The 19,355-nt window shown below is 35.8% G+C and overlaps 1 protein-coding gene across 2 annotated transcripts in view; it reads left to right on the top strand.

Moving 5' to 3' along the window:
* The window catches only part of EFCAB8 (EF-hand calcium binding domain 8), a 157,618-nt gene that overhangs the window by 78,834 nt on the left and 59,429 nt on the right, over positions 1 to 19,355 (top strand). Inside the window, exons 20-21 of one of the 2 annotated variants that reach the window (XM_074292737.1) lie at positions 747 to 968; positions 1,679 to 1,825. In XM_074292737.1, the coding sequence (XP_074148838.1) occupies positions 747 to 968; positions 1,679 to 1,825 (369 nt within the window). Of the gene's footprint in view, positions 1 to 746; positions 969 to 1,657; positions 1,826 to 19,355 lie in introns of both variants that reach the window. The other variant, XM_074292736.1, reaches the window with a different exon arrangement.

Here is a 19,355-nt window from a genome sequence, read left to right as displayed (position 1 = left end):
TTCTCCCTTTTCCTTTCAGAGAATGGTTCTCTCCATCTAACCTAGGATGGAAGTGTAGCAGACACCCTTGGGTTTGATCTCATATTATTAACACAAGAGCTTTGATTTTGGATGTGGGCTGGCTTGTTCCTTTTTTGGACAGGCTAGTGTTCTCTCCTTCTAGGGGCTTACCATACTATAGTTTTGGACTTAGAGGGGACACTGGATTGATTTTAGCCCTCCTGCAGGTCAGATTTTGAATTTAACAAAAGTAGTCTTGTTCTGTGTTAGAATATTAGAGCTGGAAAGTATTTGAGATCATCAACTCTCCCTGTCTTATAGATGTGGAAAATGGGGCCCAGAGAGAAGTGACTTGCTCACACATTTAGTTAGTAGTAGAGGACCTGAGTTTAGAACCCAGATCTTGTGACTTTCAGTTGCCACTACTCCAGCCCACCACTCACTTCTCTATCATGGTATGACCTGACATCTGTATGAGATGCTCTTCATAGGCTCATATAGTCTTATAGCTGGAAAGGACCTTAGAGGTCTTCTGTCCAACCCAATATATAAACACATTGCAAATGGCAAAACTGGGACCCAGAGATTGGCCAAGGTCATCTATGCTAGATGTCAGAGCTGGGTTTTGAGGCCAGGTCCTCTGACATGGTGCTTTCCACTCTGCTGCTCCCTCCCCCCTTCTCAACATGAAGAGCCAGTCAAATTCAAGTCTTTATTGTAGGATGATTTCTTTCTTATGGGAGCAGGTCTTCAAAGAGGAGGATCATGTGACGCTTGCTGATTTGGTGAACAAGAATACTGGGGTCAAGAAGTCCTGGGCAAAAAAGACCACCTGGAGGCCTACGAGTGGGGCTTCTTCCCAGATTCAGAAGCCTGAGATCCGCAGAAACCTGACCTCTGCCCCACCTGCATTGAGACACACAGAAGAAAAGAGTGCAAAGGAGTTACCAGACCAATTCAAATCGCAGGTGGGACTCCCTAAAGAATTAAAATCCCTTGTGCAGGTTAACTTCTTTTCAAAGCCCTTTCCCATTTAGTGTCTGTTTCATTCCTTACAACAGTCCTGACAGACAGAGGTAAGCAGGACAGATGATGATCCCCATTTTGTAGCTGAGGAAATTGAAGGCTAGAGTCCTGAAATGTCCTACCCAAGATCATATCACCCTTACGGTAAAGTCCAGTATGGAACCCTTGGGGCTCTCTCCTTCATGTCTAGAGGGCTTTTCTTTACTACATGCTGAAGTATAATACCATTTCTCTGGCTTCTGTTTTCAATGATGTTTTCATATAGGCTGCCTAATTTTGTCTGCTCTATCTAATTTCTTTTAGGATACACTTGGTTTTAGACTCTGCCTGGTTTATTTCTGTCTGGGCTGAGTGGAGTGGCTGCTGTTCCATGATCAGTAAGGCTTTCACAACCGTCCCAGCTGCTGAGTTTCTCCTTTAATCCTCCTCTCCCTTGTGAGGGAATACCATAGGTGGGAAGGCAAAGGGGCACAGAGGGATCACTGTGACTACCATTCCTTTTCTTCCTGGGGTATCTCACCCTCCCACATCAGCTGATGTGGGCCTTGAATGGAATGGAGGCAGCATTCCCTCAGAGATCTCAGATTGCCCCAGAGAAATAATATGGGCTTGTGTGTGGGGGGTGGGGTAGGATGCTCCTCTTTTTTTACAGAAACCTTCCAGCGCTGTCAGCTCTAAGCCAGTGAACGGAATGAAACCTCAAGGAAAAACTTGGACCTGGAGCAAAAATAAGCAGAAACAAAATGAGGATTATACTAGGCAGAAAGAAAAGAAAGACTCAGTGGCGTCTGTGGAGAAGGTTGGCTAAGCTCATCGGGGGGGTCCGTTTCTCAAACTATGGCAAGATCTGCTTGGGCATCTGTCCATTACTAAATCCCAGGGGATGGGGGTAGTGGAGACCACAGAGACGGGTTTTCTCTGTCATTCTGAATGCTTTGGGTTTAGGTGATGGCTTAGGTAGTGGCGTTATCTGCCATTCTTAAACTCAGTTAATGGTTCCAATCTCTAGGAACAACTGTTAAGAAAAAGAGGTGGAGGAGAAGAGCTGGTGTTGGGCATGGCTTACTTAGTCAGTAAGCATTTATTAAATAGGTAGTATGTGCCAGGCACTATTCTAATTGCTGGGGGTATAAAGAACAAAGTGAAATAGTTCCTGCCCTCAAGGAACTTCTTATAATAGGGGTATAATATGTTCATGCATGTACACACATACATACAAAATAAATATACACACATATATGTTAATTGAATATAAGAATAACACTTAAAAGCCTTAGAGCTAGAAAGGAGAGCTTATATGCTCAAATATGTTATGCCATGGCTCTATTTCCTGGGAACTAGCTGGCCTATATAAGAAGTAGAACTGTTTTGTTGAATCTGTATCTGGGAATAAAAAGTAGAAATGAGGTTCAAACACCTTTGATTGCAAAAGAAACTATTTGTGAGGAGTTTATGGGGGTGTAGGGGAAAGAGACCTGGATTGGCAGTCAGTGGGCATGGCATTCCATTTTTTAATTGCCTGTGTGGCTTTGGGCAAATCGCTTTTTCTGTAAAATGGTGGGATTGAACCAAATGACCTCCAAGGACCTTTTCACTTCCAGCTCTTATTATTCTTGAGTCAGGTTATCCCCTGGGCACCTTCTCTGAAATTGCTGACCTGGCTATAGTTATAGCAAGGGGAGAAACAGAGGACTCTAGAGTGTTATGATGTTCTCCCTATTTTGGGCTCTGGATGGAATTTTTCTGCACAACCTAAGATCACTATGGCTTCAAGATCCTGGTGGGACAGTAGGGCGGGGCAGTAGGAAAGGCCCTAAAGCTGGAATCCCAATTGAGTATCTTTTCCTACTTTTAGACTTTATTCCACATATCACACCCACGTATTCTTTGTTTGGTACCCTTTTCAGTTTGCCTGCCCCTATATGGCACAGCTAGATTGTATAACTTTGGAAATACCCTCACTTCTCTGTCCTTGGATCCCCAAACCTGGGTGTCAGTCCCCTTTCTATTACTCCCTGCCATTTTAATATTTTGGAGTTTCTATTTCCTTATTTGTAAAACAGGGGAAATAATTTGTTCACTCCCTCCCTCACAGGCTGGTTGTGAAGAGAATGCTTTGTAAACATTAAAATGCTAAGAACATGAAAATTTATTATTACTAATTACATCTGAATATAGTGACATGAGTCAGAGTCATGGTTCTTCCACCAAATCTGGTAGAATTTAATTGAATAGATTTAGTAAATACCTATTATGGCACCCTCTGATATTTGACAAGCAACTGTGGGTAAGTAACTTAATCTCTTAATATCTTGGGCAACTAAGATTGGATGTTCTGTGTTGCTAATTTGCATTGATGGAGAGAGCTGAGAAAATTCAGGGAAAGGGGCCTGATAGATACTTGATAAGGGACCCCAAGGATCAAAGGACATATGCTTGGGTGATATTTTGCCATATGAACCTAACAATTAGGTCCACCAGTTATATCCAAAGAGGGAAACAATTTTGATTGTCCTTCCTAATGACTGGCAGCAGTGCCCTGCACGCAGTGGTGTACTGAAAATGTTTAACAATTGACTCTGAGGGAAAATGATATGCAATACGCACCTTAAAATTTAATTAGCATTATTAAGCTTTTCTCCATTACTTAAATATAGACAACCCTCAAAACAAAGCAAGCCTTAATTTGTAACAACTGCTGAGTTTTGCAGTATATATGCTCATTCTAATAATTGCTTACATTTATATAGCTCTTAACCATGTGCCAGGCACTATGCCAAGCACTTTCCAATTATCTTATTTGATCCTCACAATTATTCTGGGAGATAGGTGCTATTATTATCCACATTTTATAGATGAGGAAACTGCAACACACTGTTTATGAGCTTCATTCTGAGACGCACAACTAATAAGTGCTTTGGTTAGATTTGAACTTTGATTTCCCTGACTCCAGGTCTATCCTATTCACTGTATCACCTAACTTCAATTAAAAATTTAACATGTTTTTTTCAAGGGTGCGCTAATATAAATCTACCACCTTTCTTAGTATATATCCTATTAGTACATGAACAGTTCCTGAATTATGACTGCTTTTGAGGTACAATACAGTTCTATCACATTAAAAACCATAACATGTTCATCCTTTCCTCAATTTATTAATATCCCTTCAGATTTAATATTGAACTTAAATCTACTTTTCTGTAACTTTATTACTTAGTAGTTCAAGTTGTGCCTACAGAGACCAACCTGAAAATCTGCTTTCCTATACCTCTTTTAATATTTAAATAGTAACAAATATAATAGATAATAATTATATATAAATACAACATATACTTATATGTAATATAAAATAATATATTACACATAACATGTAATAATAAATCACTAGTTCATTTGCATAATATTTAAAGATTTTTTTTCCCCAAAGTGCTTTTTATATGCTATCTAATTTGATACAGCAACTCTGTAAGGTAGGTGCTATTTCTACTCATTTAAAGATGAGCAAACTGAGTCTTTGAGCTGATATCATTTACCCAGGATCATACAACTAGTGGGTTTTAAAAGTAGGATTTGAAATTAGGTCTTACCAAATCAAAGTCTCACACTCTATTCATCATGCTGTTTAGTTGCTAGATAAAACGGATCTCTTGTCTCCCTCCTTTTCAATCTCCTCTAGATTCTTTTTTTCTAGAATAAATATCCCTGGTACCTTCATCTGATTTTTTATGATATAGTTTTTAATTTTCTCTGTTGTTGTCAATATCTTCTAGACATGTTTCAGTTTGTTATTATTAGAATCCGGTTTCTAGATCTGAGTGCAGTAACCCAGATGGGATATGAGTAGAGAGGACAATAGGACTTTAGTCTTCATCCTGGATACTAGACTTTTATACATTTTATAATACAACTGAATACTCTAATTTTTTATACATTTTGTACATCCAATTGAATTCCCTTCTTTATGTCAGGATTAGTTTCATTTTTGTTTTAGTATTTCCAGCACCTGGCATTGCATTCTGGCACATGGTAGGCATGAAAATAAATATTTCTTGGTTGATGAATTGATGTAACCTAAAATATTGCTGGCCTTTTTTTTTTTTTTTTGGTACAGTCATGATCAGTACATTAAACATGCTATATCATGTACCCTACAGAGTTACTACTGCCCCTGAAGTATTTCAGAGAACCAGAATGAAAAATTTGCCAATAGATTTTCAGTCATTTCAGTCATGACCCATTTGGGGTTTTGCCAAAGATACTGGAGGAGTCTGCTATTTTCTTCTCCAGCTCATTTTACAAATTAGGAAATTGAGGCAAATATAGCTCAGGATCATATAGTGTCTGAGGCCAGATTTGTATTTAGGTCTCTCCAACTCTAGCTGTCCATTACCAGTAGATAAAGACAATCAAGAATTGACCTATTTTTGAAGTGTATATGTGTGAGGAGGGGGGTAGGAAGAAGGAAACGGGGATGAGAAGAAAATTATTCCAGTAGTTATATTTTTGTAGGCTGATACCATGAGGTCCTTGTTTGAGGCTTTAGGAATAGATAACAACTTCTCAAACATTTATCTTTTTTCACTGTCATTCCTATTATTAGACCTTGTATTTGTTTGGCATTTTATATACTCTAAGACTTTTTACATTTGATCCCTTACCAAATCCCTGTGAGATCAGAGTTTTATTATTCACATTTGACAGATGAAGCAACTGAGGAAAATGGGAAAGGTCTTACCCAAAGTCATACGAGTTAGTAATAAATCAGGGCTAGTATCAAAGAGTTGAAAAGGAACCTTAGAAGTAATGTACTTCAATCTGTATATATAAGAACAAGAATTCCAGCCACACACTCTTTGACTGGTTGAAACTCTCCATTGAGGAGCCTTTCTATCTCCTAAGACAGCTGTTTTCCCCTTTAGGGAAGGAAATTGGCATTTAGAGAGTGTCTACTGTACATTTTGTACTAAGTGCAAGTATTGTCTCCTTTCTTTGTTCTCTCTCTAACTCCCTCCTTTGTTTCCCTATTTGTAATTTCCTTCTTTTGAACTGAAATGTTTTTCTGAAGTTTCCACTCATTCTGCCTTCTGGGTTTGAGTAGAACAAGTTTATAATCTTCCTTTCACTTCATAGCCCTTCAAATATATTGCCTCAAAAGTGGATTCTTTCTCATTTGAGTAAGCAGAGGGCAAGATGATCATTTGAACATACTGCATATGCAGAGAGAAAGCAAAACACACAGAGGTAGCTGTGGACAATTTTGAAGGGAAAAAGGAGGTAAATTGAAAAAACTGGAGAGTGCTCTACAGAGCTAGACAGGAAGATAGAGGATAAGGAGGTGGAGAGAAAGGAGGACAGACACACTGAGATAGAGAAGAGGGAGGAAGGGAGAGATTCCAATTTAAATATGGACTAACTAGTCTCTGATGTTCCTAACAATTCTTGAAATGAAATGAAGATGGCAATCACATTCCTCTAGCCCACCTCTCTTACCATACCCTAATTTTCTCTTCAAGAGAAACATTCCTTGTTCCTTCAGCTGATCCTCTTTTCAACATGGTTTCCTCCTATCCTCATTCTTTAATTTATTTTCCTTGTTAGATACTCTGGGCCAGGAGTTTTTAACATGAAGTCTATGAACTTGCTATGATTAAAAATATTTTGATCATTATATTTCAGAATAACTATTTTCTCTTTGTATTTTGTTTTATTCATTTTGGAGAGAGTATAATTTTCACCAGACTGCCAAAGGGGTCCATTATACAAAAAATGATTAAGCACTCCTTGGCTAAGTGATCCCAAAATTCCAGGCTGTTTTACCTAGAAATTCTTTCTTTCCCTGTCTTATTCCCTCTGTGTCTTATATAATCTGATTGTAGTTCAATTTGTTTGTTGCTCTTTTGTTCTCTCTATGGTTTGCTTTCTAAGTTGATCTCTGGCTCTGGTTTGGACTCAGAGTGTCTATGACTGTTTTTATGCACATACACATACACACACAAACACAAACACACATACATACACACACACACTCTCTCTGTTTCTCTCTCTGTCTTTCTCCTCTGTCTCTGTCTCTTTTCTCTCCTTTCTCTCTATTTCCTCTCTGTCTCTATCTCTTCCTCTGTCTCTTTCTCTTCTCTGTCTCTAATTCCCCTCTCTGCCTCCCTTTTTAGTCTCTTAATCTGTTGTCTCTATACAGCTGTGTCTCTTACTTTTCCTATATGTGTGTTTCTTTGTATGTGTCTCTCTCCATGTCTTTACCTCCATGAGGTAAAGCTATACCTCAATCTCTTTGTGACTTTCTCTGTGTTTGTTTCTGTGTCTTTGTCTCTGCCTTTGTGTGTGTCTAGTTCTGTTTGTTTCTGGCTCTGGTAGGCCCTGTAGATGGGTCTCTGCTCTGTCTGTCTCTGAGTGGATCTCTGACTTGTATCTCTGTCTCTTTTTGTGTGACTGCCTCTATTTGTCCATTTCTGTTTTTCTGTCTAAATGTGTTTATTTCTGTTTCTATATATCTTATCTTTTTGTAGGTATCTGTCTCTGTATGGAGCTATTTCTCTGTGTAGATATGTGTGTGTGTGAATGCATAGATGAGACCTTATGTTTAGATGTGAATACATGTGTTTCTTTACATCTCTGAGTGTTTTTCTCTGGGTATGTTTTTAGGTATTTACATGTCTGTTTCTAGGCACATGTTTCCGGGTAGGTGGATGTCTATTCCTGTGTCTGTAAGTGGTTCTATATCTCATGTGCCTCTGTGTGTGTGTACTTAGTTTAGCGTGGCTTTGTGGGTCTTTGCATGTGCCTGTTTGAGGTTTGTTTGTAGATGTATTTGTCTCTGGGTATTTATATATGTACCTCTTTGTGGAGCTATGTGACTGTGTGGATTATGTGACTAAGTGGCTCTTTGTTGCGGTCTGTATCTCTGGGAGTGTATGTGTGTGTGTGTGTGTGTAACTGTTTCTATATATCTGTGTACATTTCTGCCTCAGTATGTTTCTGTTCTTAGAGATGGTAGAGAGATGTCTCTGTATGTATGAATATCTCATCTACATGATTTCACATCTTTCTGCATTAGCACATCTCTTTGGATACATTTGGAAAATTTCTTCTTTCTGTGTATACTTTTGACTCCTTTCTGTGTGCATGAATTTTTCTTCCACTTTGTGTGTTGATTGCTGTCTATGGTTTTCTTTGCCCATGTGTACCTCTGCCCCATGACTTCTGAGTCTGTCTGTTCCTTTGTGTATCTCTGTTCCCACATAAATCTTTTTCTGTCTCTGTGACTCTCTGCCCCAAATGTGTCAGCGTGGTCATGTTGCTGGGTGTGCAGGGGACACATTTGTTTTTGTGGGCACATCTCTGTTATCTATAGGGCATGGCTTGGTGCAGACTTCATTTTGTCTCTTCCACTAGTTGGTTTCTGTAAATGGTTATTTTTTGGTTGAGGGGGTCTTAGTATGCATCTTTGTATGTACATACTCATTGTCTTTGAATGAGCATACCTCTCTGTGTGACTGTGTGTGCGCACTCATGTCTCTGTTGCTGGTTGTGCAAGTATTTGTGTCTGTGGGTATTTGACTATCTCTGTGTATACTTATCTTTATCTTTGTTTCAGTGTGGATACGTCTTATTTTTTGTGTGGTTGTGCTGATTTTTGTATGTCTGTTTTTCACTTTGTGGCTATAGGTATGTGCACATAGTTCTGTTGGTGTTTGTGCTCATCTTTTTGTTTTTGTTTTTGTTTTTGTTTTTTTTTTTTTTTGTTTGTGGGAAGACATGTTTATGTGAGGCTTATGGGGCTATGTAAAGACTGTGGTAAATGTCATTGTGTGTGGGTTGCTATGTATGACTGTGTCTGTCATTGGGATTCTTTGGATATGTGGCTGGCAATGGATTTCTGTCTGTTTCTCTAGCAGTGCGTCTGTTTCTCCGTTCAGCTTTCAATTTTTATGGGTGCCTTGGATATGTCTACCATTGGATATGTATGTATACTTGTGTGTATGAATGCCTCTGGGTATGTCTGTCATGGGATATGTATATATATATATTAGTGTGGGTGAGTGCCTCTGGGTATCATGGGATATGTATGTATACATGTGTGAGTGAGTGCATTTGGGTATGTCGATTAGAAATATATATATGTGTGTGTTTGTGAAAGAGAGTGCTTCTGGGTTTGTCTATCATTCGATATGTATGTATACTTGTGTGTATGAGTGCTTCTATAGTTGTGTGTATATATCACTGGATAGTATGTATATATGTGTGTAATACCACCTCTGTGTGTGTGTGTGTGTATATATATATATATATACCTGGATATTATGTATACATGTATGTATGAATACTTCTGGATATGTGTATAAAATTGTATATGTATGTATGCATGTGTATATTGGTGCCTCTGGGTGTTTGTATATACCAATGGATATTTTATATATATATGTATGTATGTATGTATGTGTACATATATATATTTATGTATGTATGTATCTGAATACTTCTGGTTGTATGTATATATCAATGGATATAATGTATATATGAGTGTGTGAGTGCCTCTGGGTGTGTGTATAAAAATTGTATATGTATGAATGTATGTATGTATGTGTGTATTGGTGCCCCTGGATGTTTGTATATATCAATGGATATAATGTATATATGAATGTGTGAGTGCCTCTGGATGTGTGTATATATACCTTGGTATAATGTATATATGTGGCTGTGAGTGCATCTGGGTGTGTGTATATATCAGTAGATATTATGTATATATATAAGTATGAATATCTCTGGGTGTGTGTATATACCAATAGATGTTATGTATATATATATATATATATATATATATATATATATATATATATATATATATATATATATATATATATATATATATATATATATGTATAAATACTAATGGGTTCGTGTATATATCAATGGATATATTATATATATGTGTGTGTATGAATACCTCTGGGTGTGTGTTAAAAATTGGATATGTATATATATATGTATGTGTGTATTGGTGCCTCCAAGTGTTTGTATATTGTAAAGGGCTGAAACTTTTGAGCTAATGCACTGGGGTTAGACAATCGAGCACCTGGATCTAATTACTGATTGGATAGTACTCTGTAGGAATACACTTCGAAAATGACCCACCCCACTATCCTGTGCTGGCCCAATTGTTTGGCGTATACAGAGACTTGTGGGAGGGACTAGGAGGTGCACTGTCCACGGTCACTTCTGCAAGAGAGAGGACAAGGTGAGGTTGCAGAGATGCTACGCGTTCACTTTCTTCACTTCTACTGCTAAAGACCAAGAATAAAGACTTTTGCTTATCCTGACTCAGCTGATTCTAAGGTACACAGGGTGCTAACACTATCACCACAGTATATATCATTGGATATTATATATATATATATATGAGTATATGAGTGCCTCTGGGTGTTTGTATAAAAATTGTATATGTATGTATATAAGTGTGTATTGGTTTGGGGGTTTGTATATCTCACTAGATATTATGCATATATGCATGTACGAATACCTCTGGGTGTGTGTATATATCACTGGATATTATGTATATAAGCATGTATGAATACCTCTGGGTGTGTGTATATATCACTGGATATTATGTATATAAGCATGTATGAATACCTCTGGGAGTGTGTATATATCACTGGATATTATGTATATAAGCATGTATGAATACCTCTGGGTGTGTGTATATATCACTGGATATTATGTATATAAGCATGTATGAATACCTCTGGGAGTGTGTATATATCACTGGATATTATCTATATATGTATGTATGAATACCTCTGGGAGTGTGTATATATCACTGGATATTATGTACATATGTATGTACGAATACCTCTGGGTGTGTGTATATATCACTGGATATTATGTATATAAGCATGTACGAACACCTCTGGGTGTGTGTATATATTACTGGATATTATGTATATAAGCATGTACGAATACCTCTGGGTGTGTTTATTTATCACTGGATATTATCTATATATGTATGTATGAATACCTCTGGGAGTGTGTATATATCACTGGATATTATGTACATATGTATGTACGAATACCTCTGGGTGTGTGTATATATCTCTGGATATTATGTATATATGTATGTATGAATACCTCTGGGTGTGTGTATATATCACTGGATATTATGTACATATGTATGTACGAATACCTCTGGGTGTGTTTATATATCTCTGGATATTATGTATATAAGTATGTACGAATACCTCTGGGTGTGTGTATATATCTCTGGATATTATGTATATAAGTATGTACGAATACCTCTGGGTGTGTGTATATATCACTGGATATTATGTATATAAGCATGTATGAATACCTCTGGATGTGTGTATATATCTCTGGATCTTATGTATATAAGTATGTACGAACACCTCTGGGTGTGTGTATATATCACTGGATATTATGTATATAAGTATGTACGAACACCTCTGGGTGTGTGTATATATCTCTGGATATTATGTATATATGTATGTATGAATACCTCTGGGTGTGTGTATATATCACTGGATATTATGTACATATGTATGTACGAATACCTCTGGGTGTGTTTATATATCTCTGGATATTATGTATATAAGTATGTACGAATACCTCTGGGTGTGTGTATATATCTCTGGATATTATGTATATAAGTATGTACGAATACCTCTGGGTGTGTGTATATATCACTGGATATTATGTATATAAGCATGTATGAATACCTTTGGGTGTGTGTATATATCACTGGATATTATGTATATAAGCATGTATGAATACCTCTGGGTGTGTGTATATATCTCTGGATATTATGTATATAAGTATGTACGAATACCTCTGGGTGTGTTTATGTATCACTGGATATTATCTATATATGTATGAATACCTCTGGGAGTGTGTATATATCACTGGATATTATGTACATATGTATGTACGAATACCTCTGGGTATGTGTATATATCACTGGATATTATGTATATGAGCATGTATGAATACCTCTGGGTATGTGTATATATCACTGGATATTATGTATATGAGCATGTATGAATACCTCTGGGTGTGTGTATATATCACTGGATATTATCTATATATGTATGTATAAATACCTCTGGGAGTGTGTATATATCACTGGATATTACGTATATAAGTATGTACGAATACCTCTGGGTGTGTGTATATATCTCTGGATATTATGTATATGAGCATGTATGAATACCTCTGGGTATATGTATATATCACTGGATATTATGTATATGAGCATGTATGAATACCTCTGGGTATGTGTATATATCACTGGATATTATGTATATGAGCATGTATGAATACCTCTGGGTGTGTGTATATATCACTGGATATTATCTATATATGTATGTATAAATACCTCTGGGAGTGTGTATATATCTCTGGATATTATGTATATATGTATGTATGAATACCTCTGGGAGTGTGTATATATTACTGGATATTATGTACATATGTATGTACGAATACCTCTGGGTTTGTGTATATGTCACTGGATATTATGTATATTTGTGTGTGAGTGCCCCGAATGTGTTCATATATCACTGGATATTATGTATATATGTGTCTGTGAATACCTCTGAGTGTGTGCACAAAAATTGTAAATGTATATGTCTGTGTGTATGGAAGACTCTGCATGTATGTATATATCAGTGTATATTATGTATATGTGTGTGTTTCAGTACCTCTGGGCATGTGTATATGTCATGGGATATTATATACATATATATATGTGTGTGTGTGCTTGTGTGTATGAATGTCTCTGGGTGTGTGTATAAAATTGTATATGTATGTATGTCTGTAGGGATGTCTCTTGGTGCATGTATATACATATATGTTATGTATATGTGTGTGTACATGAGTGCCTCTGGGTATGTGTATATATCACTGGTATCATGTATATTTGTGTGTGAATGCCTCCAGGTGTGTGTATAAAAATTGTAAATGTATGTATGCATGCATGTATGGGGACTCTGGGTGTGTGTGTATATCACCAGATATTATGTATATATGTGTGCATGAATACTTCTTGGTGTGTCTATATATCACTGGATATTATGTATAAATGTGTTTTTCAGTGACCCCAGTGTGTGTATATATCACTGGATATTATGTATATATGTGTTTGTATGAAGACCTCTGTGTGTGTATAAAAATTTTATATGTATATATGTATGTATTCATGTGTGTATCAATACCTCTGGGTGTGTGTATATATCATTGGATATTATGTATATATGTGTTTGTATGAATACCTCGGTGTATAAAATTTTTATATGTATGTATTCATGTGTGTATCAATACCTCTGGGTGTGTATATATATCATTGGATATTATGTATATATGTGCGTATATGAAGACCTCTGTGTGTGTGAATCAAAATTTTATATGTATGTATGTATTCATGTGTGTACCAATAACACTGGGTGTGTATATATATCATTGGATATTATGTATATATGTGTGTATGAGTGCCTCTCGAGCGTGTATATATCACTGGATATTTTGTATATATGTATGTTTCAGTGCCTCCTGTGCATGTATATATCACTGGATATTTTGTATATATGTGTGTGTATGAAGACACCTGTGTGTGTGAATAAAAATTTTATATGTACATATGTATTCATATGTATATAAATAACTCTGGGTGTGTTTATATATCACTGTATATTGTGTATATATGTGTGTGTTAGTGCCTTTGGGTGTGTGTATAAGTCACTGGATATTATGTATATATGCGTGTGTATGAAGACCTCTGTGTGTGTGTATAAAATTTTTATATGTATGTATGTACTCGTGTGTATCAATAACTCTGGGTGTGTTTCTATATCATTTGATATTATGTATATAAGTGGGTGTCTCTGGGTGTGTTTATATATCACTTGATATGTATATAAGTGTAGTATGATGACCTCTGTATATGTGTATAAAAATTTATATGTATGTATGTATTGATGTGTATATAAATATATCTGGGAGTATATATCACTGGATATTTTGTATATATGTGCGTATGAATACCTCTGGGTTTGGGCATAAAAATTTTACATGTATATGTGTGTATTAGTGCCACTTGTATATATCATTGGATAAATTGCATATGTGTGTGTATGAATATATCTGGGTGTTTTATATATCAATGAATATAATGTATGTATATGTGTATATGAGTGCCTCTGTGTATATAAAAATTACATATGTATGTATAAGAGTTGTATTGGAGCCTCTGCATGTTTGTATGTATCACTAGATATTATATATATATGTATGTGTGTGCATGCCTCTGAGCATGAGGATAAAAATTGTAAATGTATGTATGTATATGTGCATCAGTGATTCTGACTATGTGTATAAAAATTGAATATATATGTATGTACGGAAGACTCTGGGTGTGTCTATATATCACTGGATGTTATTTATATATATGTGTGTGTAAGTGCCTCCTGGTGTATGTATATATATCAGTGGATCTCATGTATATGTGTATGTGTGAGTGCCTAAGGGTATATGTATATATCACTGGATGTCATGTATATGTGTGTGTATGTGAGTGCCTCTGGGTATAAGTATATATATTAGTGGATGTCATGTATATGTATATATGTGTTAGTGCCTCTGGGTATATGTATATATATCAGTGGATGTCATGTATATATGTATGAGTGAGTGCCTAAGGGTATATGTATATATCACTGCATGTCATGTATATGTGTGTGTGAGTACCTCTGGGTATATGTATGTATATCAGTGGATGTCATGTATATGTGTATGTGTGAGTGCCTAAGGGTATATGTATATATCACTGCATGTCATGTATATGTGTTTGTGAGTACCTCTGGGTATATGTATATATATCAGTGGATGTCATGTATATGTGTATGTGTGAGTGCCTAAGGGTATATGTATATATCACTGCATGTCATGTATATGTGTGTGTGAGTGCCTCTGGGTATATGTATATATATATCAGTGGATGTTATGTATATGTATGTGAGAGTGCCTAAGGGTATATGTATATATCACTGGATGTCCTGTATATGTGAGTGTGAGTGTTCTGGGTATGTGTATATATCACTAGATGTTATGCACATGTGAGTGTGTGAGTATCTCTGGGTATATATATATGTATATATACATATACATATATATGTATATATCAGTGGATGTCATGTGGATGTCATGTATATATGTATGTGTGAGTGCCTAAGGGTATATGTATATATCACTGGATGTCATGTATATGTGAGTGTGAGTGCTCTGGGTATGTGTATATATCACTAGATATTATGTATAAGTGAGTGTGAGAGTGTGTGTTTGTGTGAACATGTATATATCAGAGGACGTTATTTATATATGTGTGTGTGAGTGCCTCTGGGTATATGTATATATCACTGGATGTCATGTATATGTCTGTGTGTGTGTATGGGGGGGCGTGCCTCTGAGTATGTGTATATATCACTAGATGTCATGTATATGTGTATGTGAGTGCCTCCGGGTATATGTGTATGTGTGTGTATATATATATATATATATATATATATATATATATATATATATATATATATATATATATATATATATATATATATATATATATATATATATATATATATATATATATATATATATATATATATATCAGTGGATATCATGTATATATGTATGTATGAGTGCCTAAAGGGTATATGTATATATCACTGGATGTCATGTATATGTGTGTGTGTGAATACCTGTGGGTAGATGTATATATATCACTTGATATTATGTATATGTGTGTGTGTGTGTGTAAGTACCTCAGGGTATATGTATATATCACTGCATGTCATGTATATGTGTGTGTGAGTGCCTCTGGGTATATGTATATATATCAGTGGATGTCATGTATATGTGTATGTGTGAGTGCCTAAGGGTATATGTATATATCACTAGATGTCATGTATATGTATGTGTGAGTGCCTCTGGGTATATGTATATATATCACTGGATGTCATGTATATATGTGTGTGCGTGTGTGTGCGCGCGCCCCTCTGGTTATGTGTATATATCACTAGATATCATGTATATGTGTGTGTGTGTGTGTGTGTATGCGCGTGCACCTGTGGTTATGTGCATATATCATTAGATATCATGTATATGTGTGTGTGAGAGTGCATCTGTGTATGTATATATATCACCAGATGTCATGTATATGTGTGTGTGTGTGTGTGTGTGAGTGCCTCTGGGTATATTTATATATCACTGGATATAATTTTATATATGTATTTGTAAGTGCCTAAGGCTATATGTATATATCACTGGATGTCATGTATATGTGTGTGTGTGTGAGTGCCTCTGGGTATATGTATATATATCAGTGGATGTCATATATAAATGTATGTGTGAGTGCCTGAGGGTATATGTATATATCACTGGATGTCATGTATATGTGTATGTGTGTGTGTGCCCACCTCTGGGTATGTGTATACATCACTAGATATCCTGTGTATGTGTGTGTGAGAGTGCCTCTGGGTATGTATATATATAACTAGATGTCATGTATATATGTGTGTGTGTGTGTGTGTGTGTGTGTGAATGTGATATCAGAGCATGTTATTTATATATGTGTGTGTGTGTAAGTGCCTCTGGGTATATTTATATATCACTGGATATAATTTTATATTTGTATGTGTAAATGCCTGAGGATATATGTATATATCACTGGATGTCATGTATACGTGTGTGTGAGTGCCTCTGGCTATATGCATATATATCAGTGCATGTCATGTATATATGTATGTGTGAGTGCCTAAAGGTATATGTATATATCACTGGATGTCATGTATATGTGTGTGTGAATGCCTCTGGGTATATATATATATATATATATATATATATATATATATATATATATCTCACTGGATGTATATGTATATATATATATAACTTGAAGTTATGTATATGTGTGTGTAAGTGCCTCAGGATATATGTAAATATCACTGGATGTCATGTATATGTGTGAGTGTGAGTGCCTCTGGGTATGTGTATATATATCACTGGATGTCATGTATATATATATGTGTGTGTGTGTGTGTGTGTGTGTGTGTGTGTGTGTGAGTGCCTCTGGATATATGTATATATCACTAGATGTCATGTATATGTGTTGTGTGTGTGTGAATGCCTCTGTGTATATGTATATATATCACTGGATGTCATGTATATGTGTGTGTGTGTGTGTGTGTGTGTGTGTGTGTGTGTGTGTGCATGTCTCTGGGTATGTGTATCATGTATATGTGTGTGTGAGTGTGCCTCTGTGTATGTGTATATATCACTGGATGTCATGTGTGTGTATGTGTGTGTGTGTGTGTGTCTGGATATGTGTATATATCAGAGGATGTTATTTATATATGAGTGTGTGAGTGCCTCTGAGTATATGTATATATCACTGGATGTCATATATATGTGTTTGTGTGCCTCTGGGCATATGTATATATTACTAGATGTCATGTATATGTGTGTGTGTGTGTGTGTGAATGCCTCTGGGTATATGTCTATATATCACTGGATGTCATGCATCTGTGTGTGTGAGAGTGCCTCTGGGAATATATCTATATCTATATCTATATCTATATCTATATCTATATCTATATCTATATCTATATCTATATCTATCTATATATATAGATATGTATCTATATATATAGATAGATATCTATATATACCTATCTATATCTATATCTATATGTATAGATATCTATATATATATATCTATAGATATATCTATCTATCTATATATATCACTGAATGTCATATATATGTGTGTGTGTGTGCCTCTCTGTATGTATATATATCACTGGATGTCATTCATGTGTGTGTGTGTGTGTGTGTGTGTCTTGGTATGCGTATATATCAGAGGATGTTATTTATATATATGTGTGTGTGCCTCTTGGCATATGTATATATCACTGGATGTCATTTATATATATGTGTGTGTGTGAGTGCCTCAGGGTGTATGTATATATCACTGGATGTCATGTATATATGTGTGTGTGTGTGTGTGTGTCTTGGTATGCGTATATATCAGAGGATGTTATTTATATATGTGTGTGTGCCTCTGGGCATATGTATATATCACTGGATGTAATTTATATATATATGTGTGTGTGAGTGCCTCAGGGTGTATGTATATATCACTGGATGTCATGTATATATGTGTGTGTGTATGTGTGTGTGTGTGTGTGTGTGTGTGTGTGTGTGTGTGTGTGAGTGCCTCTGGGTTTATGTATATATATCAGTGGATGTCATGTATATGTGTTAGTGCCTCTGGGTATATGTATATATCACTGGATGTCATGTATATGTGTGTGTTAGTGCCTCCTTGTGTATGTATATATATCAGTGGATGTCATGTATATATGTATGTGTGCGTGCCTAAAGGTATATGTATATATCACTGGATGTCATGTATATGTGTGTGTGAGTGCTTTGGGTATGTGTATATATATCACTCGATGTTATGTATATGTGAATGTGTGAATGCCTCTAGATACATATATATGTATATATATATATCAATCACTCAATGTCATGTATATATGTGTGTGTGAGTGCCTTTGGGTATATGTATATGTATCAGTGGATGTCATGTATACGTGTTAGTGCCTCTGGGTATATGTATATATCACTGGATGTCATGTATATGTGTTTATGTGTGTGTGTGTGAATGTGTATATATCAGAGCATGTTATTTATATATGTGTGTGTGTGAGTGCCTCTGGGTATATTTATATATCACTGGATATAATTTTATATATGTATGTGTAAATGCTTGAGGATATATGTATATATCACTGGATGTCATGTATATGTGTGTATGTGAATGCCTCTGGGTATATGTATATCACTGGATGTCATGTATATGTGTGTGTGTCTGTGAATGTGTATATATCAGAGGATGTTTTTTATATATGTTTGTGAGTGCCTCTGGGTATATTTATATATCACTGGATATAATTTTATATATGTATGTGTAAGTGCCTGAGGGTATATGTATATAATCAATGGATGTCATGTGTATGTGTGTGTGTCTGGGAATGTGTATATATCAGAGGATGTTATTTATATATGTGTGTGTGAGTGCTTCTGGGTATATTTATATATCACTGGATATAATTTTTTATGTGCATGTGTGAGTGCCTAAGGGTATATGTATATATCACTGGATGTCCTATATATATATGTGTGTGTGTGAGTGCCTCTGGGTATATGTAAATATCACTGGATGTCATGTATATGCGTGAGTGTGAGTGCCT

This window comes from Sminthopsis crassicaudata, chromosome 2, assembly GCF_048593235.1.
Source record: "Sminthopsis crassicaudata isolate SCR6 chromosome 2, ASM4859323v1, whole genome shotgun sequence".
In the NCBI taxonomy this organism is placed as follows: Eukaryota; Metazoa; Chordata; class Mammalia; order Dasyuromorphia; family Dasyuridae; genus Sminthopsis; species Sminthopsis crassicaudata.
The sequence above is the reverse complement of the archived record's forward strand: the minus strand, read 5'-3'. Positions and strand labels throughout refer to the sequence as shown.